Source organism: Scomber scombrus, chromosome 14, assembly GCF_963691925.1.
Source record: "Scomber scombrus chromosome 14, fScoSco1.1, whole genome shotgun sequence".
NCBI lineage: Eukaryota > Metazoa > Chordata > Actinopteri > Scombriformes > Scombridae > Scomber > Scomber scombrus.
The window spans coordinates 13,075,435-13,099,217 of NC_084983.1; the positions used below are offsets into that span (position 1 = coordinate 13,075,435).

A 23,783-nucleotide genomic window follows, 5' to 3' on the forward strand; every position below is an offset into this window, starting at 1 on the left:
GAAGGTGAGGTCAGTGTTTACAGGATAGAGATAGAGTGAGCATTAGACATAGAGTAGGAATTTTTTTTTTTTTTTTCATTTTCATTTGTTGCATTTTTTTTATTATAAAATCATAGCACAGAGGATAAAGTAAGGGGTCAACCACATCTGACATCAAGAGATAATCCCATCCATTCAGTTTGGAGTATTTTCCAGTGAAATGTAATACATTCATGCAATATAAACTTCCTCTAACCTAAAACGTAACCTCGCAGACAAGCATTTGAATCATGGTTCAACAATCTTCCCTTTTTTCAAACAATATATAACATAGTAAAAGACAAAAGAGAGAAAATGTTTTAAAAGTGGACATAATCTCATAAGTCCATAAACAAAAGCTGTATTGTCTTTTGCCCTTCAGAGCTGCCTCAAATGGCAAAAACGGGGCAGAAAAACTGCCTAGCAGTCCAGAGTGAGACACAATTTTCCAGCGTCCTCTTGGGAAAGGGTCAAGTTTGAATCAGGGCGAGGTTTGAGTTTGTAAGGAGGCATCCACTCAGACGTACTGCTCTTTGGGGAAAGTGTACGCTGCCATACCAGGGGGAGGAGAAGCCAGGCCCGGCACGGAGGGGTACTTAAAGATGGCTGTGGTGTGTGAGGGAGGGGAGAAGGTGTTTTTTGATGTGGCAGTGCTGCTGCTGCTGCTGGGGGTTGTATTAGTGGGTTGTGAGGAGTGGTAGGGGTGTTGGGGCAGAAATGAGAGAGGGGGGTTAATGGGAGGGGAGTAGGGCTCTGGGTAGTCCTCCTTGTTACAGGCCAGTCTGTAGCTCACATAGTCTGCTGTGTTTGGAAGCTCTTCATAAAATCGTGCTGAATGCTGTGGAGAGGTGGGAGGAAATCAGAAATAAAGTGCGTATTAAAAACAGTGGTGGCAGTTGACATATAGTGATTAGTAATTTGTGTTGTGACCAAAATTTGTTTTTAAAAAAAAAAGGTAATTGTTTCTGTTTTAGTGTGATATAATACAAGAGGAAGGAGAAGGAACGCCATGTAAAGGTTATGAGACACAGCTAATCTAACATCTTCCTCCATTTCTGCCTTTCTGTTCTCTCAAAGGTCACCACTCTTAAGATGAAAGAAAATTCACATGTCAAAGCTGAACTCTACGAGAGGCCTTATTACTTTTCCATCACTAGAAAAATCCACTGATAATACAGACTCCACTAAAATGAAGTGATTAAGATCCATAATGTTCCTATTATAAATGCTGGTGGACCTTACACTCTGCGTCTACAACTGTTTTCCTGATAAATACTAAACTTTTCCAAAAAAAGAAAAATATATATATATATATACATAAATGCATATAAGATTGATATAAAAATCATAGCAGAAATATTAGTGCAGCTACACAAATATCACCAAACATAGAATAGACAGTATATTCAGTTTTACTTTTGTGCTATGGAAGTTTTTATTTCATTATTATTGTGATGGTTGGTAACAGTACCATTATGTATGTTTTTAATGTAATATAGAATATTATATAAGCATTAGTGTCAATTCTATTATTGACACTAATAATTCTATTATTATTCTACTATTGTAATGTACTTTCAGGAATACTATGTATACAGTTTTTATGAAATATGAGCAAAGTATGCTTTACTTTAACATATGATATATAAATTAAACACATAGTGTACCTGAATATCATCTGCTGGTTTTTTCCTTATTGGCTGGGACAGTTTTCTGGACGGAGAGTCATTTCTGATCATAAAGAAAGAGAAAGTATGAGATGCACGAGTCGAGGATACACAGCCTTTTCGGACAAACATGCACATGACCTTAAGAGACAGATGGATAAATGGACTGTTTACGTACGAGGACTCGTTTTTTCTACTTCTTATTTTGAGCACCAGGACTGTGATGGTAATGCCCATAAGTACTCCAGCAGCCAGTAATAAGGCGACTACGCTGATCACATCACCTGTTGCGATCTGCGGTAATGGCTTTTCTATAGAGAAAACACACATAAACATGTATCGATAAATATTAGAACAAACATGCATCGTCATTTACAGTGTCATGGCAGGGAAAATCTCAAAACTGACCCCAGATAACCATACCTATAATGCCGATTTCCACGGAGGCTGATCTCGTGCCGATGCTGTTAGTTGCATCACACACATAGGTACCTTGCAGTTCGTATGTGACCGGCCCTTTAAATGTAAGAACATTGTCTCGGATCTCTGCACTGCTCGGTATGGAGCCATTTGTTCTGCAGAAAACAGGAAAAATAAATCAAAAATAGAAACCAAAACTCTTCAAAATAACATTTTTATCAAAGTTAATAAATCAGTTTTTGAAATTTGTTTTGGAAATCATGTGTATACCGACTAAATTCCCTTGGATAGTGGATTTGAGCGAAACAAAAACAATCTGTACTCACACTCTCCACTGATACAGAGAGACAGCTGGGTTGGCATCAGCTTGGCAGCTCAGTTGGACGTTTTCTCGGTTCAGATACCAGTTTCCATCAAAGCCCTCCACCGAAACATCTGGCTCGTCTGGTAGACACACGCACACACATTAAAAAAAGAGAAAATAAAGCTTGTAATAGTGTTGTGGCACACATGACACTACCCAAAACATCTGTCCTTTTGTCTACCTGCGATGTTATGAAAGAGAGACTTACACTGAATATCGAGGGTGACACTGTCAGTGTAGACCTCCTCGTTGTATGTGGTGACGCAGGTGAGCGTTTCCTTGTGTGTGTCTTTGCTTGGCACCAATATGTAGTCACTCTGAATGGTGAATGTCCCATCTGAGTTTTTGTACTCCCGGGTGGTCACTTCTCCCGGCACCCTCGTCTCCCACCTGCATACGTTAAGAAATCAGTGTCATGGCACAGAGTAGATACAGATTGTGCATGTGCATAGCAAAGGGGCAAAGGTTTAATTTAAGAAAGCTACATACGAAAAAGAAGAAGCAGAAGATATGAAATTGATAAAGTAGAACTATGCAGAAATAAGAAACAAGGTGGTTTTAGGTAGGATTTAAATAAGTACGAATGTGTTGTCACAAAGCAAACTGCAACACTTCCTGTAGTAAAACTCAGCTTTTAAAAATGAAGGGCAAGAGGGAAAATACTCCTTTAGACACACACACACACACACATACACACACACACACACGCACACACACACACACACACACACACACACACACACACACACACACACACACAAAACACACAAAACACACAAAACACACACCTGATGGTACCAGGGGGTTTTCCATTGGCAGAGATGCAGGTAGCCACCGGTGTTTTCAGGTTGGATGCGCGAGCCACCAGCGTTGGCGAGGACAGACTCATCTGGGTTGTTGGGCGAACTGAACCAATAAAAATAAACATAAGCACTGAGTTGTATTCTTTTAAAGCATGATAATTTAGTGTAATGTTGAAATTATTACAGCTTATTCAAGGTGCTGACAGGTAAAAGCTGTACCCCCTCAATTTATATCTACATGTGATGTGGCATCCATGCACTTGGTACTTAATATTTATATTAGGATATAAGGTCAAATAGAAAGAAAAAAAAAGTCAGATATTACATTTTCACATTGCTAGCTGGAGCTCTATAATGTACAGGTATTCAATTGCCTTCACAAAACAGAATACAGTATTTTTCAATGTCAAAGTATATTCTTGATTTGGGAAACAGTAGTTTGACAAAAATGTAATCTTAAACTAATCTGCCAGACTGCTAAATTATTGTGGACCACCAGTAAGACTGATTTATGTGCCATTCAACACCTTAAAGGAATGACTCAACATTTGGGAAATATGCTCATTTGCTTTTATTGGAGACCACTCTCATATCTGTCCTGTCCATTAAATGGCTTGGCTGTTTGGCTTAGCCTAGCATAAAGCCTGGAAAAGGGGAAACAGCTAGCCCAGCTCTGTCTGAAGGTAATGTAATCTACCAGCACCTCTAACGCTAACTAATTAACACATTATTTGTACAAAAAAACTAGAGTAAAGTTGTGTTTTATAGGGGATTATTTCTTGGCTGTAAGCAGTGACTTTCTGGAGCGTCTGTTTATTGTTTGACAACCTCATGATAAAGACAAGTCCAACTATTCCCTTAATATCTGTACTTGTGCACTGAACAAAAGTGCTGTAACCATTACTGATCAAAGTGTCGACTGAAAGTCATCAGTGGATGGCCAAAGAAACATCAAAATCACCACTGAACAGAGACAAGTGCACTTTAAAGTTTCAGTGAATTACAATGTTTTTTGGGGGGGTCATAGGTCAGTTTCCAAGGTTGAGGATGAACTTTTGCACTCAAGAAACCCCCAAAACAACAGATGTTTATAAAACACCCTCTGACAAATCTATCCGAGGGTGTTATAGGTTTCTCTCACGTAACGCTCAGATAATCCGACGTCTGTCTTACCGTAGACGGTGAGGTTTACTTTGTTTTCTCTGTTCCCTGCAGGGAATGTGGTGTATTCACAGATGTAGGTGGCCTCATCAGAGAGGCGTAGCGAGGAGAAAGTAATGGTGGTGTCATCAAGAGTTGGAGTTCGGCGCCTCACTGCTGCATTCTTGAAGGTGACGCGGTCCCTGTAGGGTGGGGCCACAGACACACCCAGGGATGGGTTGGCGATCGCCACATTCTGCTTTGTGCCATTCACTAGTTTCTGCCATGTTACCTTGGGAGGTAAGGAAATGGAAACAGTTATTGATGGAGAACAGGGAAAAGCTCTCTGACCTAAACTGCAGACAAATGAATATTTCTAGTTTATGAGTAATAGATATTATAAAGAGTTTGCTTACAATAAAGAAACAAAATGAATGTGAAATAAGTTTCCACAATGTTCCAGCTCCACCAAACAGCACTGGTGACTATAGCCTATTAATTACACTGCATATTATTTATCTTATATATATATATATATATATATATATATATATATATATATATATATATATATATATATATATATATATATATATATATATATAGATATATAGATATATATATATATTATTTATGTTATTATATCATTTATACCACAAATTGATTTCCTGGCAGGCAGGGGATCAGCTCACTAATGCATTCAATAGATGGTTGGAGTAAGCAATTGCTAGTTACATTAAAAATGCCATTTGAGAGCAGGGATTGACTTGAGATCTTTAATTCTTTGAAAAGGCAGCCAGTAATTAAAATCTATTGAATTGATTTAAATAAACTGCTTTAAAAGTCCCTGGTGTGCTTCAGAATATGTGCTCAATATTTGCTCAGTGATGCACATCTCCAATATTTCTATATGTCCTCTAAATGTGAAAAAATGTAACTGTGCCACATCTGATGCAAATTAAATGTGTTTTCTGTTTGCACTGACCAACAAATCAGAAGGTGCTGATAATCCTCCAATAAGCATGTTTTGTAGAAGCAGTTGTGTAACTAATACAATGTAATATTATGTTTAGTCAGATCTTTCCACCACATGATTGAGCCAAAGAAGGCCTATTTTTGATATGATGATGTTTTTTGTTTTTTTTAAGGGGTGGGTGAGGGAGATTAGAGCATTTGGAGAGACAGAAATAGCCTACTGACTTAACTGACCTTTCCTCTCACACCACCAGCAGCTCCTAGTTTTCACTTATCCTAAAGGTTCACATTTGTGGTTAGAGAGAACTCAGTGAAATGTCTCAGCAACTTTTGAATGCATTGTCGTGACTGTTGGTACATGTCATGTTGCCCTCAGTAAAACTGCAACAACCCAAAGATGCAGAATTTTAATCGAATGCCATCATCAGGTCAAAATTTAAAATAGTCCAAAATGATCAAATACGACAATCCCATTAGCTTCAGCTGTACATGTTTAGCATGCTGCGTGCTTATCTAACAAGGTAAACATGGCAAACTTTGAGTCTGCTTACCATCAGCATGTTAGCATTGTTATTATGAACATGTCAGCAGTGTCACTATCTGTCACTTTCTGTCATGTTTTGTTTACCTTTTTGCCTGCCCTCTGGTGGTTCCTTTGTGTACGGCCTGGCCATGTGGTTTTGGCTGGAGCTGCCCATGATTGCTTAATTGTTTGCCACCTGCCCCTGATTGTGCTGGCCTAATTGATTGGCCTACTTAAACTCTGCTCACTCCATGCTCTGTGTCAGATTGTCCTGTCCTTCTCTCTGTGAGTGCTGTTGGAGCCCTGAACTGTAAGATTGACCTCTTTGTTCACCTTGTTGGATTCTGCTTGTTTTTCTGCCCTGCCAAGCTTCTGTTTTTGCATTTTTTGATTACTCCTCGTACGAGTGAAGATTTTTGTTGTGGACTTTTTGAACTGCCCTACTGGCCGAAGATTTCTGTTGATTGACTTTGAGAATTTAAAAACTCTGAACTGGAACTGCAATTGGGTCTCCCTGTCTGTACTGTAACAAGCAGGCTGATGTTAGCATCTAGCTCACAGTACAGATGTACCTAAGTACAGAGCTGCTAGTCTGGCTGTAGAATCTTCTTTTTTAACACCTGACATTTGGTAGGAAAATAAAAATGTATTCATTATTGCCCCTTACTTGTGGTTAATTTTGTATTCACACAGGGTTTTTATCAATGAATCATGAACTTTTGGGCATAGCGTCATGTGGACTGACAGGTGACTCTTTCATTGAACAGATGCATCATCAGAGCATAATTGACTAAGGTAAATAAATCACAAAAATTAACCGATTATGGAGCATTGATAGTCGAGTAAACAACAGGGAAAGGGGTCAGACATAAAGAAGAGGCATTTTGTACTGTAATAATTCTACAAAAGGATAGTTACTGTGTGGTAACATCCGTCATTTTGTATTGGGTAACTGGCATCTAATGGAACAGATTTGACAGAAATGGAATATAATATTCACAAGTATGTTTTTTTTTTTAAAAATGTGTATAATCATCCGAAAATAAGAATCGTTGTCTGTTTTAGCTTAGAATGAGCCAGCTTAAACCTCATCACTAGATGCCACTTAATCCTGCACACTGTTCCTTTAACCCCTTTTCACTTTCTGTTTTATCAGGGGAAAAATGTTCATACTCACATGGTGACACACATTCATGTTACCATAGTAACCAATAATATTCTATAGGATATAGCCCATATTGCTTACACATATCGGGTACTGCTTTCTTTGCAGTACCCGATAACCAACTGTTTATGATCAGCTGATGGATTTAATAGTCGTTTAGCTTTTCAATTCAAGGTAAAATCATATCTACTATCAAATTGTCCTTATTGGAGACCCGCTTTTTCAGTTGCTCTCGGTCCAGTTGTTCAGTTTGGACCCTAGTCTGGTTTCTTTATAGATGTGTGTGCTCAACAGGAATGGGATTTCCATTTTGTGTATGCAGCTGTGTGCTATCCACCTGTACAGGTGTATGAGTACCTGGGAGATCTTGACTGGCGGGGAGCTGTTGATGAACCGACAGCGGAGATCCACCTTTGAACCCATATACCCCGACTTCCCATCATCCATTTCCACAGACTGGCCATTCACTCCTGTGGTTGAGACACAAGAAGTAAAGACATAAAACACTTTCATCTACACACTGGGCGGACACACACACACACACACACACACACACACACACACACACACACACACACACACACACACACACACACACACACACACACACACACACACACACACACACACACACACACACACACACACACACACACACACACACACACACACACACACACACACACACACAGTGTCAGACAGGCATGCTTAAGCTGCACAGCATGTGGAGCTTATAAAGTGAGCTGAGCTGTCAAAGGTGATACATGATTTAGCAGCGTGAGAGGTGAGCTGAGGTCAAAGGTGGTGGATTAAAGCGAGGTATAAATAAGTACGATTTGTTTGACTGTTCCCACTGACTTACTGATCCCCTTTTAACAAATCCACAGCAGAACCCCTCCCACTTCTCGAGTGTGCATCAGTAACGTGTGTTCCCTTGTGTTGGTCAGATATTCTGTGAGTAACATCATAATTAATCTGGTGGGCTCATAAGGAATACAGCTCTTATTGTTCATGATGCAGCATAGAGAACAATGATAGTACACAGAACAAAACAACCCAAAACAATGGCGGCTCTCATTCTCATACACCAACACAGTAACCCCACCACCACACACACATCCATGCCAATATCCAAATGTGCTTACATTATCCCATTTTATCTCAACCAGTAACTATCAGCCATCTTTGATTGAAATACCCTTAATCTTGCCATCATTATGCATTTACTGACTTTTACTATATGAAATTATTTTATTTTTTATAGTTAATCCATTTACAATCCCTTCTCCCTCTTCTTAACATGACCAAGCCAAGAAAACTAAGAAAGCACAAGTGCTGAAGAGATGTAATACATCCAAAAGTAGTTGTTGACTATTTACTTACTTACTTTCCCTGAAGCTCCCTGAAGATATTAAGTATTCTCACAATACATTCTCAATAAATGTATTCATTTTGATTAGTTTGTGCTTTGAATTTGCTAGGTTAGGGGAAAAATGTAAAAATATAAGTTTTCCAACAGCTACAAAGTATAATCAATGTTACACATTATCCTCACAAACAAAATTATCATGTACTTTATTCTCTCCAAGGTCACCCCAAAAATCTCGTATTGGTGCTGCTTGGATGGGTTTTAGGGCACTATCAAAAGAAACACACTGGCTTGGAAATACAGACTAATATCTTCTATATGTGACAGTGCAGCTAAACATTTCTGTGTCATTATAGAAACATCAATTTCAGCAAAGAAAACCTCAGGTTTAGTCATACAAATTGGATTTTAATCTGATTTTCAATTATTTCCTGTACACACAAAACTACTTCAGCTGGTAACTAACTATAACATCTCAAACATCCAATGCTACAAACCAGACGACTGGAAAATCTTTTTATAGAAATATGACAGTGTGATATGTACCCAGGAGTGTTTTCCATATTTCAAAATATTGTATTTTAAAGTAACAGATTTAACGGAGTGCCATAGGTCATTGTTCATCATCATATTCAATATTTCCATGTTATTAATGGAAGAGTATTGATGAGCCTAGTCTCTGTCACAGAAGAAGCCAATTAAAAACACCCCAGGCTGACAGCATAGACATCAAAAGTATATTCAGCTCTTCTTCGCTCTGACAGCATCCTCTTCCGACTCACGGAATGATGCTATAACCTAAAAACAGTATTTCAGGATCTGAACTTTTTGGTGTTTGTGCTTCTCTGGGTAATGTGCAAACATGATGTTCACAGCTACAACACAATAACTGAACAATGGTGGAGTTTGACAAAAATGTGATCAGTAAAGGAGGATAATCAATACTGCAACATATTTGTGTTGTGGTACATTATAGAGACACTGGCACCAATATTATTGTGCACTCTCTTGTTACTGTATCAGACAGTATACCAGCAATTAGCAAATACTTATTTAATTTAAATAATATATCTATAAAACAATATGAGCAGTAGTTTTTACATGCTGAAGGTTTATGTCGTAATTGTTTGTTTGTCTTAATTGACTGATATCAAGCAGATGTGAGGTCAGGGTTTTTTCTTTTGAGACATTTGATATCTGGGACTCATTCTTTCCTTCAGTTTTTTAAATTTGTATTTAATTGTATTGTATTTTATTTGTATTTTGCTTCATTTTCCTTCTGGGTGTTGCAGGAATATTTGAAGTGGGCAAGGAGATGTTGTAATGTGTAGTTTGCTTCAGTGAATATTGGTAAGGTAAAATTCACACAAAAGCCTCTTACTGCCATATTAAAAAGAAAAAGTTCCTTCCCACCATTACCCATGTTCACCCTCTCACTATCCATGAGAAGTATCAGTATCATCCCATATTTGCTCTACAGACAGGCTTAGACAAAGCTTAATGTGTGGTGTGCCCCAGGGGTTAATTCTAGGCCCAATCCTGTTCTCTTTGTACCCGATCCTTCCAGGCCACAAAATTCAATGTTTTTATGTCTCTTATCAAAACTGAAATTAAATAAACTTCACCAAATTTTCCCCCGCGTCAATACGACAAATTGTTTAACCAGCCCTGTTCTGTTACATCTGCTGAAAAAAGTAGTTGCAATATTTGATTAAGTCTTGTTACTTTCCAGCAAAGCATGCAACGAAAATCAGGTTTCTCCTTCAACCTTTGAAAGCATTCCATGCTTTTACCACATCTCAACTTGATTGAAAACACCTTGTTCACTTGCCTCAGCCAACACACACTCACTTGCCAACTACTCTTTCTGTTAGGATTAGGATAGATTTTGGTTTTAGTTAGACAAGGTAAAAATGCCAGACCTGTCTGTATTTATACAAGTTCGGAACAGCCTCCTTTAAAATCTCAGAGAAGCAGAGTCAGGCAGGACAAACTACAGAGTTTGTGGGAAAATAAGTAGCAAAATAGCAGACAAGCACTGTAAATCACATTAACATTATGACAGTGCTACAAACTGCAGCAAGTTTGAGTTGCTGCCACATCAAACCTGCACAATTTGAAAGAATATGGTGCAGATTTAACTAGCTTTGAATTTAAAATCAGAAAGACAAAAGACAAAATGCAGTGATTCACTGAGAAAAGACACAACATGTTAGTGTATTCCTACTACAGTTTTACCTGAAAGATCAAAAATCAAACACAAAGCCTCGATTAGATCATGATGATTAGAGAATGTATTAACTCCCTACTTTAATAGATTTGTTTGGTCTCGGCTTTCATTATAAATCTGCTGAAAAGCATTTAGCAACATGCACACAAAAGCTCAGAAATACAGATGTTAGGACCCAACTGACCTCAATCAAACAAAGACAATATGATGTCAAGTGCAACCTCAGCCATACACTGTGGATTTTGTTCTAGTAATAAGTTTAATAGTTTTGTATTAGAGACAAAGAGTTAACAATGCCTTACATGCCCACTTTTATATTCATTCTGTGTATATATGTGGGTCAGGGTGAGAGCGAAGGCCAGCAGTGGGAGTAGATTACAGCATTTAGGATATTAAAATGCATCTACATCATATAATTTATGACCCCTATACTGCTGTACATACTATATTCCGTTTATATTCATTTTGACATCACATGCTGATAAGCATACTATTATAGTAATTTGGGGCCATCACGATAGGCCATTTCTCCTATCGTGTAATTTTTAGACCAAACAACCTTTTTTATTGTGCAAACATTAAAATGCACCATGTCTGTGTTGATTCATCTCAATCATCCATGTAATGAAATGTCAAATTACATGTAAAACAATCCACTGACCTTATTATGTTTTCACTGTTGCTTCATAACTTCCTGCATTTGAACAAAAATGTTGCCAGTAAATCAAACCCAGTGGGTGTATTACAGCTTCTCCAAAACATATTAGCAGATATAAATCAATATAATAAGTGGTAGATAAAGAAGCCGAAAACCTCTGTAGCTCTACAATAACCCATACACTGGGGAACTTTTGAAAGTTAATTAAGATAATTAATTAATAATAAATGTAACAGTCCTCACACTAGAACAGCAAAGAGAGTGTTTGTTAAGTAGAAAGTGTAGTGATGAATGTCACAAGAAGAGATCAATACATGTTCAGGAAACGGTGCTTTAAATTTATTGTATATTTGATCAAATCTGTCCGACGACACGGGGAAAGGAATAATTCCACATTTTGGAAAAACCGTGCATCTGCATTTTTTCTGAGAGTTAGATGAGATCCTCATACCACTCTCCCTGGTTGCCTCGCAAGCTTCACAGTTTCTATATGTAACCCCCAGCAAACGTTTTTCAGCATTTGCTCTCATTAAACATGTGAGATATAGTGAGATAATTTGTGAGCTTTAGAGATGCTAGTAGGGTAATTTTGTAGCCTCGGGGGAGAGCCAGGCTGCTGGCTATGGCTTCATATTTACCTTGCAGATATGAGAGTGGTATAAAATGTCTCATCTTACAACCAAAATGTTGGACTATTCCTTTAAAAGGTATTCCATTGGAGGAAATGGTACATGAGTGTCCATTCGTTCACCGTCCACATACATGAAGGTTTTTGTTTAGGAGCTTGCATTCAGTTGGTACATGTCAGTTTGTAACTTAGTGTCTTCCAGGTGTTCTTTAAATCAGGATGGTAAAATACCTTTCACTTGTGGACCCTGATACTATCCCTCATGCACACAGACACGGACACACAAATGTCCCACTGGGAGTTCCCCCCACTGAGCTCTACAGCTGAGCTGATTAGGGGGTTTAGGTGAGGGCAGAGCAGACAGAGAGCCTTCCTCTCTCTCTGTCTCTCTGTCTCACACACATACACCCTCATATCCTGTTTGCCCCACATCTCACCCTCTCCCACCTTCCTCTTCTCTCGCTTTTTCCATTCATATTCTTCTATTGTTTAGAGTATGGGAAATGACCTCAGCTGTCCGCATGACAATAATCTATAAACAGCCGCCCGCTGGCATGAGGGGACCATGGGAACTTAACAACACAATGGTAATATTGTTTCATACTTGAATGTGCAACAAACATTTAAAGATAGACCACCACAGCATGATGCTGGGCTTCATTATATACTGAGTGGATATCCTCTATCATTATCATCATGTTTATCATGTGACAGGCCATTTTTAACCTTAACTTGTATGTATGAGGGTTCATCAGAAAGGCAGAGGCAGGTGTTGTTGCCTCTGCCTTAGGAAAAGTTACCTTAAAATGTCATTATTTAATTCTTGTGTTCATAGTTTTGGATTTACACCAATAAGAATACAAGATGTGATACTATTTTAAATTTTAACTTATTCACTTGACTGGGGGTTGTCTGTCAGCTCAACCAGACTCAATTTTTTGCAGCAATGTACAGTAATGTCATCCATCTGAATGTCATCCAGCAAGCTCCTGCGCTTACTTGCAAGCGTATATTTCTATTAGATTACTGCATAACATGAACTCAGTATTTCTACCACTTACATCTTGATCATTGCTACAAATGATAGTTGCATTGTTGTTTTAATTCAGGGCCGTACTAACATTTGCTTAATTAGCACTTTACCCAAAGTACAGCAGAGGCTGATGAGAAGTCATTAGTAATGCAGATATTCATCCTGAAGATGAATTAACATGAATGTCTGTAACCAAATTTCACAGCAGTCCATCCAAAGGGTGTTGAGGTATTTCACAAAAAAACACAAATGTCAATTTCATGTTGGCGCTAGAAGAAAAGTCACCAAATTAACTGAGATATATCCTCTAGGTACTGTGGACATCTACCTCTAAGGTAATCCATCCAACAGACATTTAAGTGTGAATTGACTGACTGACATCACCATGGAGACATAATTAAGATCAACCTGAACTGAAGACGTTATAGTTACATGGCAATACCTTGTAACTTCAGCAGCCATAAATCTGTTAAAAATATTTAATTTACTGTTCATAATTTCAAACAGAGAGAACTACATCTGAAAATGCTGCACATTTATGATTAAAAACAGGATTACTGTTAAAATGAACATGATAGATTAACATTGGTTCCATTTTACAGGCCTGTGTTTGGCCTAAATCAACAGAAAACTGGAAAAGAAAGCGGAGAGAAAATCATGAAGTTAATTGATCTGTCACATTGGCACCAAGTCACTATTTGAGGTATTTAGAAGTACATGTATTAAATATATCAGACTGACAACTTTCTCTGCAGGACTGGCAGGACAAACTACATCTATCTTCAGCCTCGCGCACTTGGCAACACATACTAACAAACTGACCTCATGCAGCAGACGAGAAAATGAAAATCACAGAGTGAGAAAGAGGAGAGGACAGATCAACTGTTTAATCTTTCAGGCCATCAAATCTGTGATTGATCGGGGATTACGCACTTTGTGTTTGTGTCTTTGGCCTTGTGACTTACTTTGTATGTAGAGAAACCTGAGGCAGAAAGAAGACCAGCTGACACACACAAACAAAAACCATGCTCAAGCAACTCTCCTAATTTCTCAAAACCAGCAGACTACACAGCAAGACAGCAAATAACAAAATCTCTCCCAACAATGAAAATTGACTTTTGGAAATCCACTTTACCAATTTATGTGTAGATGCCCCCATTTTTGACTGATTGAAATACAGAAAACTCTTCTTCTCCTCTCATTTTCCCTCAAATCGATAATAATCTCTCATTGTTTTTGATTGGGGCCTGTGTGTACGTTTGCGTGTTGGTGTATGTGTGGGTGTGTAATCTCTGGCACTGTGGGAATGTGGAGTGTGCGCTTGGCTGGCGTTCAGCGGGCAGCTCACAGGATTATGATGACTGTCGCGGCTGCATCTGCGTTTTGGGACATGAGAAGAGAATAAACCCAGAGAAAGAGAGAGAGAGAGGGAAGATGGAGAGAAATTAAGAAAATGAAAGAGGAAGGTCAACTGACAGAGAGACAATAAAGGAGAAAAAAAGAAGAAAAGCTTCAAACAGGCCAACTCTGGAGAGGGGTGGGGGGGGGGTGCACAAAATAGACAAACAAAAGAGGAAGAGGACAGAAGGGCTGTGGGTTTGTGCTGGATTATTTCTGTAGGGTAGAGTCTGTGTGATCCAGCTGTGGACAGTGGATTATGCTGAAATTCATGAGGATGTCTGCTTGTTAGTCCCCGTCAGCCTTTTATGTGTCTCACACCATTGGAGGAACTTTTATATGAAGGGGAAAGCTATCAGTAATTGTCTGTGACAGCACCCCACAGCACCTGACAGGCCTGCCAAGGTGTCTGCCCAGTCAGGAGAAGGCAGACACGCTACGGCAACAGTCAGTAGGCTGGGATTCGGCAGTGATCATGTTGTTACACCCTTCCTGCTCCCTGTGCAGCTCTAATCCACTGCCCTGTCCTTCCAACATGACAATCCCACACACATGGCGCCGCCTCACACACAATTAACACATACATATGTAGGCACACCAGTAAATTACTGCTCAACTAGCACATAGGGGTTTATCACTGACCGAGTGAAAAAAGCAATCACAGCAGATGTCAGAGCAGCTCAACACATCCGTATGCTGCCACAATTGCTTTTGTCATCACGTCATGTGTATACCGATGCCCACCCCCCCACACACACATGCTCCTCTTTTGGCATACAACCACAAGTCTGATGCCAGCTGTATGTTTGGGCCCAGCTTAGCATGATTACACCGTTGCACCTGTTACACTGATGCAAGAGTAAGTCCATTCATTCAGACACACCCTATAAAGATGTAGAAGTGACATCTGCAGTGGTGACCACATGCAAGTTTGTGGCACACCTGTTGACATCAGGTGAGATAGCTGGAAAATATGTATTACATAAAAAAAAAAAACCTTTCAAAACTGTGTGATCTGACTTCTCAAGAAACAAAGGGAGTTAATCAACATAGTGTTTGAGATTCAATCATTTGGATATGAAGATGAGTTTGATGCATTTAAGTGAAAAGTGTGAGTAATGTTGAATTATCATATACTATGAACTACATTTCATTCTAAAACACTACAATTACAGTGATATTATTATGATATAATAGGGTACTATAATAATATAAAATAAACATAATACACTATTACCACATTATATTAAAGAATATCAGAAATATCAAATCAATGATCAGAATAATCTGCAATTAGACTATACTATAGGCTATATTTGCTTTTATTGAAACTTTATTATCACGCATCACTATTATTTAACAGGTGCTAAGAAAAGCAGGTTAGCCTACCTGAAATAACACCAGTTGTTATCAGGAATATCCAAAATCCGGCGTTTTCCATGTCCAAACCAGCGTTGCCAGCTTCTCGCTGTGGTTAAATTCCCAGTGTGGACTTGTTTGACGGCTCCTGCCTCCCAGACTGAGCGCACATCAGCGGGTTCAGCTCCAGGACTGTGTGTCAGGATCCGGTCAGGTCTCCATGTACGCGCCTCAATCACTTTTCTGTGATTGACAAACTGTCACCTCAAACTAGTCTGCGCACCTTGTGACACTTTTCCTGCTGTCTCCCCTCTGACCCGCACCGGGGCTGCTGCAGTCTCTGTCCGGCTGAGGCTTGCCGGGGATAAAGCAGCTTAACGCGTGGGCAGATTATTTCCGAGATAGCCTACCCCCCCAGTCCCGACCCGACCGACAACTATCTGTCACAGTGAGGGCTGAGCTGAGCAAACCACCAGCCGGTACATTGACCAAAAAGGCGCAGTCAGGCTATTTTAAATGAGCAGAGTCAATAGACACAATTAGGGGCCCAGACAGGAGCGCAGCTAGAGCTCCCAGTGCTCCTGTGCTGCTGTCGTGACCCCCCCCCCCCCCCCCCCCCCCCCCCCTGATGAAGTGTTCTCACCTCATCTGTTGTGCTAGTTGATTTATATATGATTTAACTAAGGAATATAGTTGATTTATACATGAATTGGTCAATAAATAAGGATAATACATGAATAAATAGAAATAATAAAGCTGACACATAGCCTCATATAGAGTAATGGGTGTTTTATGGCTTCATGCGGTATTCTAAATTATTACATATATCTTTTACATATAAATGAGTTTATGTTACATTCAAGCCCTTGCCAAATGAGTTAACACAATGCTGATTCAGCCAGATAAATCTCTCTGTGTGTCACAGTATAAGAAGTTTTTAAATCTCATGTCAGGCTGACATCTGATTCCCGCTCTGACAGTTTGAATGCACAGCCAGAGACTTGCATCGCCCGAGCCGGCTAACTTCCTGTTAGCTCTCTGCTGACTTCAAAAGATACAAAACAATTTAGTTGTGCAGCTTCTAGACTTTCCAAATGTTACTGGATGAAATAATTATTATAATTATGTGGATGAAATTCTTTAAGCAGGGGTCACAGCAGTAGCGACGGAGTGGGCTTCAGTGGAATGAAATAAGCATGTGTTGACTATGTTTTTGTTATTACTCTCAATGCCAGATGGAGAATAAAAAAAATCCCACGCTCCAGCTTTAATAATCACCCAAATCTCTAAGCATGCTTGACCAGCCTTGGCAACCATTCTGTTAATTGTGTCTGAAGAACTACATTGCTTGATGGAAAAATAATTATTTCTTTCTAAATTATTGCATTTTTTGTTGCTGTGTGTTTATTTTATGAAACCTTGCCAGGTATATCTAGTAACCGTTTTACAAAAGCAATAAGCATGCGAGGTGGCCCTTCCAGACATGTTGTAAGACATCAAGATTACAATGTACATTACAAGAGAAAAAACAACACAACCAAACACATGGTAACAAATTTACCAAAACTGAATAAAAGAATAAGTTAAGAATACATTTAAAAATTAAAATAATGACATTTTTAAATAAAAATATTTAAAATACGTTACAAAAAAGCCGTTTGAAAGAAGTGTAGGGCTGGGTATCGGGGGAGCGTGTCTATGTTCCCACAGCCCTATGTTCCCTCAGTTTAATAATAAAATAAAGAATTTCACCTGTCTTTCAAGCATTTTCATAGATGAAAAAACGGGTTGGGGGGAAACAATACATTATGTGCATTATGGAATGGCCAGACCTGTGCTGTGGGAATGCAGGCCTGAGGAAATATAGGGCCTAATTTGGTGGATCCTTGAGGGAACATTTTGATGGGGGGGGGGGTTCTTTGATTACTAAAGTGACCATTATAGTAATCCAAACATGTGGAAATGAACGTGTGTTATGGAACCTGTGTTTCTCAAGCTCAGATATGAACAGAATTTAGTTGAAGAAAGTTATCAGACATCCAATTTATGGGGGGTCCCCAGGCCTTAATGGGACATTTAGGTATGTGTCAGTTGTGCTATTAAAAGTAATTTGTACCATGTATTTTTCCTATTGAAAAATTAAATTCCTTAAAAACACATATTCACTGTAAATTATTTCACAAGATTTAACTATGTATCACAGTAATTTGATGTGAAGACACAGTACAGCTGTCAATTTACTATAATTTAGTGTGAAAGTGGTACACTAACTTGCTGTGAAAATAATGCAACTGGTAGCCAGTTATTTATTGTGAACCTAAAGTCAAATATCTTACAGCGTATTTCTCCCTCTTCATTGAAAAATTAGAATCTATCAATATGCTAATATTTTTCTAAAAATGTAGGACACGCCGAGTTAAAGTGTAGGAAAGAGTGTAGTCCACATGCACTGAAAACTACTGATGAAAGGACATTGCATGCTGGTTTGGCCTGTATGTGCAGGGGCTGGGTCATTGGAAGGAAGCTCTGCAGAGACAGCCAGTGTGGGCAGGTGAGAAAAGACAGACACTGAATCTGGGAAATTACAGAACAAACTGCGAGTACAGGAAGTAAGAGTCTGAGGCTCTGTTTGAAGCTGAAACAGAAAGATATAATGTAGGAGGCACAGCGACACATCTCACAGAGAAATGTACTCAAGGAAGCATTAATTCAATAGGATTCAATAGTTTATTTATGTAATAACATCATCTTTATATTATTGTTGTTATATTACATATGAATTTGCTTCAGTGCAAATTGCATTTCATAATTTGAAGAATGGTGCTAATGTAAAACAGTTTCATGCACATGAATATGATTCCTATGAAATATATAATGTAAAGACACTAATACTAGACAATTTTATTTTACAATGACACACACAATTTCTGGCATTATGCAAAGATTTTAAAATAATATAGCTATATTTTGTTTGCTTTTGTTTGTGGAGAAAGATGGACTTCAGTGATTGGGCCTCATAAGGTCTAAGCAGTCAAGTAACAATCATCTTAAATGCTCAAACCTTATGATAAACTATCAGTTAGATTGGATTCATTCATGCTGTGCTCCTTGTGTCTGACTACACACTCTTAGTGTTCAGAGCCACCTGGTTACCAGCGCAATCCTGCCAACCAAAAGTCCTCAATATTTTACAATATAAATGTTGCTATTAAATATTCAATCAGCACGTGCAGCTCATGCAGCTCTTTCTGTGTTAAGTTTATTTCTCTTTTTGGTTGCTCTGGCTTCACTGGGCTACCCTACAGACCAAAAGGATGTGTTTCCTTGTGATGAGTAAGTATTGCATCCTGTCCAGTCATTTTCTTGCATTCTTCATGCTGCATTATAATGCTTCTGTGATCATGAAGCGGTTAACTAGATTGAACAAGTATCCACACGTTAGAATATTCCACTTTATAATGACAACTTTTCAGTATGTATTTTTTTCATATTTCACATTTTCCCATCTGTGCTGTCACAAGCGTTCCTCTTTCACTCACTTCACTTCATACACTTCACGTTCATCAAATTCACATTGGATGATGAAAATAGATTCCATGTTGTGAAATCCTACATTAACAGTCATCTCAGTAGTTTCGGTCATACCTGGTCACAGACAGCAAATAGTCACCTTACTCAGACTAACACTGGCCCCTTGTAATGCAGACAATGAACCAGCAACCAACTTGAATTTCCTTGTATTGGCCTTTAGGTGGAGACACTCCACCTCCATTGCACATCAGTCATTTGTATGACGATGCTAGAAATTTCTAGGGTGACACAAATTTACCCCATGATGATATGCATTTATACTATAATACTATACTTTTCTCATGAAAATAGTGAAATGTAGCCATTCTATTCAGTACAGTTAGTGCTCAGTTATGTGTTTGTTAAATAGAGCATGTTGAAAGAATCACTCTAATCTCAGTGGGAGTCATTTATTATGTAAAGCAGCAGCTTTAAAACCAGAGTGGACATCACAACAACATAGAAAACCTGAAGGGCAAATCAGGACATGAGAGCTGATAATGAGACACAAGTGAAGAGAGGACCAGAGAGAGAGAGGAGAAAAGGTCATAACACCCTGTCTGCTGGTGAAAACGATGACCGAGTTTTGCCTCAGCACACACAGCCTGCCTGCCTGGCGTCCTCCGTCAGGCACTGCAGAGGAGAAAGACGAATCAGAGCTCTCTGGTCCACCCTCACCCCTCCCACTCATTCTCCACCTCTCAGTATCACTCCCACCTTGTCTCAGAAGTGTGTTGCTCTGCAGTGCTGCACACTGAGGAGAACGCCACCAGCTCTTTATCCCCCCAGCCAGACAACAAGCAGAAGTTGCTACATCATCCAGACTTGACTGGAGGTAAGAACCCTCAAAGATTTTCATCCGCAGCTTGGGGGATAGGTGGGGTGACATCAGTATAACAGAATATGCTAGAATATGTACTGTAGATATGCAGGATATGATAACAGAAATACCTACTGTATGTGCTGACAAACAGTCTGTAACAACTCATTACAGTATGTCATTATTAGACTTGAGAGAATGACAACTTAAAACATTGTCAAGGGCATTGGAGAAATGTGAGAAGTAGAATAATAAACAGGCCATAAAACAGAAAAGAGTAAACATTTGTCTCATCTTTCACTTTGAATCATGTCCAGTCATTAGATTTGATCACTGGTTGGCTCAATTTAAGTTATGGAGGCAATTCGAGGATAATTAGATCAGAGTGTCTCTTCCTTTTTGGCTTGTGACACAAACAACAAAGTCATGTTTACTGTTTCTGCAACCTTATAAGGCAGGTTTGGTCAACCGTTTGACCAAAAAGATGATTTTGTCTTTTTAGTTTGTTTTATTCAACTTATTCTTGTTCTTTTTTGACCCTGTACTATAAATAATGAGATGACCTCACCCAAAATGATGTCACACCTCCCCGGACAGCCCGATATAAATGGATCATAACTCATTTTGTCATGTCACTGTCAAATCAAATTAATTTGATGCTCTTGGTAATTTGCTTTTCCGTCTCACCTTTGCTCTCTTTTTAAAAGTTGGATGGTTGCTTTTCCATCATGCTCAAGTCTCTGTTTGTGTATGGAGTGCTGGGAGGTGAGAATCACTTTTGAGAATTATTTCTCCTCTGGTATCTGAATATTTCTACATGATAAATTAAATGTGTCACTTCTGTGTTTTTCATGCACCCGTCTGTGTGTTGCCCCAGTGCTGCTGATCCCAGCAACATGCGAGCAGATCACTGTGTGTGTTGAAGATGACGAGGACCTGAGAGTAGACTGCCTGGTCGAGCCCAAGGCGAATAAGATCAACAGCTATGAGTTCTCTTGGTCCTCTGGATCCAAAGAAACTCTCATTAACACAAATGTGTCGGGTTCTTCCGCAGAGAATCAATTCAAAGCCAAAAGCTCTGTTGAGGAGCTCAGTCCACACGGCTACAGAATGACCCTGAAAGGCTTCGAAGATAAACTCCCCCACAACACCACCTACATGTGCAAAATATCCGGGCAGGTTGCCAGTGTCAGTATAGAGAAAGGTAGGTGAACCTTGTGATTGTGTGGATGTGGTTTTGAGGGAGTGAGCATCAGAATAAATGAGTGGGTGACAATAAACTGTGAGCATCCAACTCTCTCCGTAACTCTCTCTGCAGATCATCTTGTCGAGTGTTCAGCTGTCAGCGTGTTTCTGCAGAGCTCCTGCTCCTGGATCGTTTGTCTGCTGCTCTTCTTCTATCAGACACACAGCTAAACAACCAGGCGTGTGCTGACTCTAACACACACACACACACACACGCATATAACCATGCCTAACACACATCACAAATACAAACATCCCTTAAATAACCAGAAGGTTTTGTCTGTTAAAAAGATGTTACTAACAGCTTGCAACTTGTCTCTCCTTGTGTTTTCCTCTCAAGTGCACTGAAATAAATTATTGTTGTAACTCTCGCTGATGAATGAAGATTGTAAAATGATTCAACAGAAATGTTTAGAAATGTGCTTTTTTTTTTTGTTGCTGTGGAGACACACAGAGCTGTACGTGTAATACACTGACTAACTTGCCATGTAAATATTACTTTGGAAGCTGCAGCCATTGTTTTCAATAAAGGTATGCTATTTAAAGTCAGATATCGTCTCGTATGTATTTCAACAATGACAGGAACAGTGCAATCAGTAAGTGAGATGTCTCTGTGCGGAATGTCTGGGCGCGTTTGATTGGGGAACAGGGGGTGCAGGACATGCTGTGTGTGCAGGGTGTGTGCATGACAAGTGGAGTGAGGGGGAGACATTACGCAGGATATAGTATTGAGATGTAACCAGAGTAGACAGGCTATATGGAGACAAACCTTGGACACCATGTCCATAGTGCATAAACTTAATAAACTTAATAATAAACTAAACAACAAGTTAAAACTTCTCAATTTAAACATTATTTATTTAGAATATTTTATTATTTAATTTGTTGTAACACACCACACACAATAAAACCCCTCACCACCTCCCTCTCCACTCCCAAACAAAGAAGAGTTGAATCTCACTCATTTGTCCCTCGTGGCTCCTTTACAGCCAAGATGGCGGTGAAGAAAACAATGATGTTGATGATGTTGATGATGTTGAACTTTTGGATCATAACATATCAGGCATGGAATTAATCTGCAGATGCTGATTCAAGACGGGAACAGACTTTTCCATTGATCTAGTTTTCTCTTTTCTTCCAAAATGCAACAGACTGTAAGCCTTTTTTTAAGGGTCTATCTGCAGTCTTGCAGACCTACATGACACACACACTTTTGACATGTTGCATGTTGCACCTTCCCCCCTAATCCTAAACGTCCCCCTCCTCATGCCTAAATCTAACCAAGTGGGTGTGTCACTTAGTAAAGTGGGTGTGTCATGTAGATACTGCAAGGCTGCAGATTGAGTTTTTAGCCTAATTTACTGCCAAAAATGCCTTTTTGCTATGTCATAATGCATATCGTAAAATGGTGAGAACTGCTGAAAGACTAAAGTCTAACCTTTGTAATCGTCTGAAAGGGAATTGAGCTATAAAATAGATTTTTTTCAAAAGTTGTGAATCACTGCAACAATGAGAGGGTCTTGAGCAAACTTTCATAAAGGTGCACAAAAAATATTAGTCTGATAGGTCCAGTAGTATGGGAGATTAACTGCAAACAGACACAGGCATGTTTCAGACTATGGTCACTTTTAGGGATATTACATAGACTCATATAGATATTGATCTTGAAAATGACAGTGCTATCAATATTCTCAACTAATTCCTTGGAAATAAGAGTATGAGCCCACCTATTTCCTAATGGTTGAACTATTCCTTTTAAACAACAGTTACAGTGTCTCGTTTTTGTTCTTTCAAGCATATGTGAAGTGTTTTTTTTTTTTTTTTAGCTCTGTCTTAAAACAACAGTCAGGGGCCCATAAGAGCAATGAAAGAGATTATCTTCGCTGTAATCATTCCTCCTGTTCACAGTCTGACTATTAAAAGATCCCCTTCAAATGTGTTCAAAAAGTGGTGGAGGCCCAAATCCACAGTGTGTCCATACAGTCATTTTGTGTAAAAATGTATTTAAAAGTTGATCTAGCTTATATGAGGCTTCAGCAGTCTAAATTAGTCATGTCAAGTGAATATCTGTCACATTTGCAGCCTTTTCAACATAAAATTCCCTCTTTTTGCCTTTCTTCTGCTCTGTTTCATAATGGTTGTGCATCTTAGTCCTGCACAGACACTTGACTCTCACTCTTTCTACAAAAGAGAAGCTCCCCTCTGTGAAATTTCACTGAATATATACAGGTTGAAAAACAATATTAAATTAATGTATTATTATTATTATTATTATTATTATTATTATTAGTAGTAGTAGTAGTATTATTATTATTATTATTAGTATTATTATAGTATTAGTATTATGTGACTGTTGCGTTCAGACAGACTTGGACCCTATGTGAACCCATCCATTAAT

At 38.9% G+C, this 23,783-nt stretch overlaps 2 protein-coding genes across 2 annotated transcripts; one reads left to right on the forward strand and one right to left on the reverse strand.

Annotated features, from left to right (window-relative positions):
- Positions 1–531: 531 nt before the first annotated feature.
- On the reverse strand, positions 532–15,832 carry nectin1a (nectin cell adhesion molecule 1a). Its single transcript, XM_062433750.1, has 10 exons — positions 15,781–15,832; positions 7,433–7,545; positions 4,446–4,704; positions 3,258–3,375; positions 2,678–2,859; positions 2,432–2,549; positions 2,109–2,260; positions 1,864–1,996; positions 1,686–1,749; positions 532–856 (listed from the first exon to the last, which is right to left on the reverse strand). The coding sequence occupies exons 1-10, from the start codon at positions 15,830–15,832 to the stop codon at positions 536–538; spliced, it is 1,512 nt and encodes a 503-aa protein (XP_062289734.1). The 3' UTR covers positions 532–535.
- Positions 15,833–19,958: 4,126 nt separating this feature from the next.
- LOC133994267 (thy-1 membrane glycoprotein-like) lies at positions 19,959–21,934 on the forward strand. The gene is made up of 4 exons (XM_062433502.1): positions 19,959–20,155; positions 20,848–20,905; positions 21,018–21,344; positions 21,459–21,934. Exons 2-4 carry the CDS (start codon positions 20,869–20,871, stop codon positions 21,554–21,556), a joined length of 462 nt encoding a protein of 153 aa, XP_062289486.1. The 5' UTR covers positions 19,959–20,155; positions 20,848–20,868; the 3' UTR covers positions 21,557–21,934.
- The last annotated feature ends 1,849 nt before the right edge of the window (positions 21,935–23,783 follow it).

What these genes read in the sequence shown, in the direction of transcription:
- LOC133994267 (XM_062433502.1), top strand. Translation starts at nt 20,869, where the DNA reads ATGCTCAAGTCTCTGTTTGTGTATGGAGTGCTGGGAG. An exon ending in TGTGTATGGAGTGCTGGGAG is followed by an intron (nt 20,906 to 21,017) that starts GTGAGAATCACT and finishes GTGTTGCCCCAG; the next exon opens with TGCTGCTGATCCCAGCAACA. An exon ending in CAGTGTCAGTATAGAGAAAG is followed by an intron (nt 21,345 to 21,458) that starts GTAGGTGAACCT and finishes CTCTCTCTGCAG; the next exon opens with ATCATCTTGTCGAGTGTTCA.
- nectin1a (XM_062433750.1), bottom strand. Translation starts at nt 15,832, where the DNA reads ATGGAAAACGCCGGATTTTGGATATTCCTGATAACAACTGGTGTTATT. An exon ending in AGTAAACCTCACCGTCTACG is followed by an intron (nt 3,376 to 4,445) that starts GTAAGACAGACG and finishes TTATTGGTTCAG; the next exon opens with TTCGCCCAACAACCCAGATG. An exon ending in AAACCCCCTGGTACCATCAG is followed by an intron (nt 2,860 to 3,257) that starts GTGTGTGTTTTG and finishes TAACGTATGCAG; the next exon opens with GTGGGAGACGAGGGTGCCGG.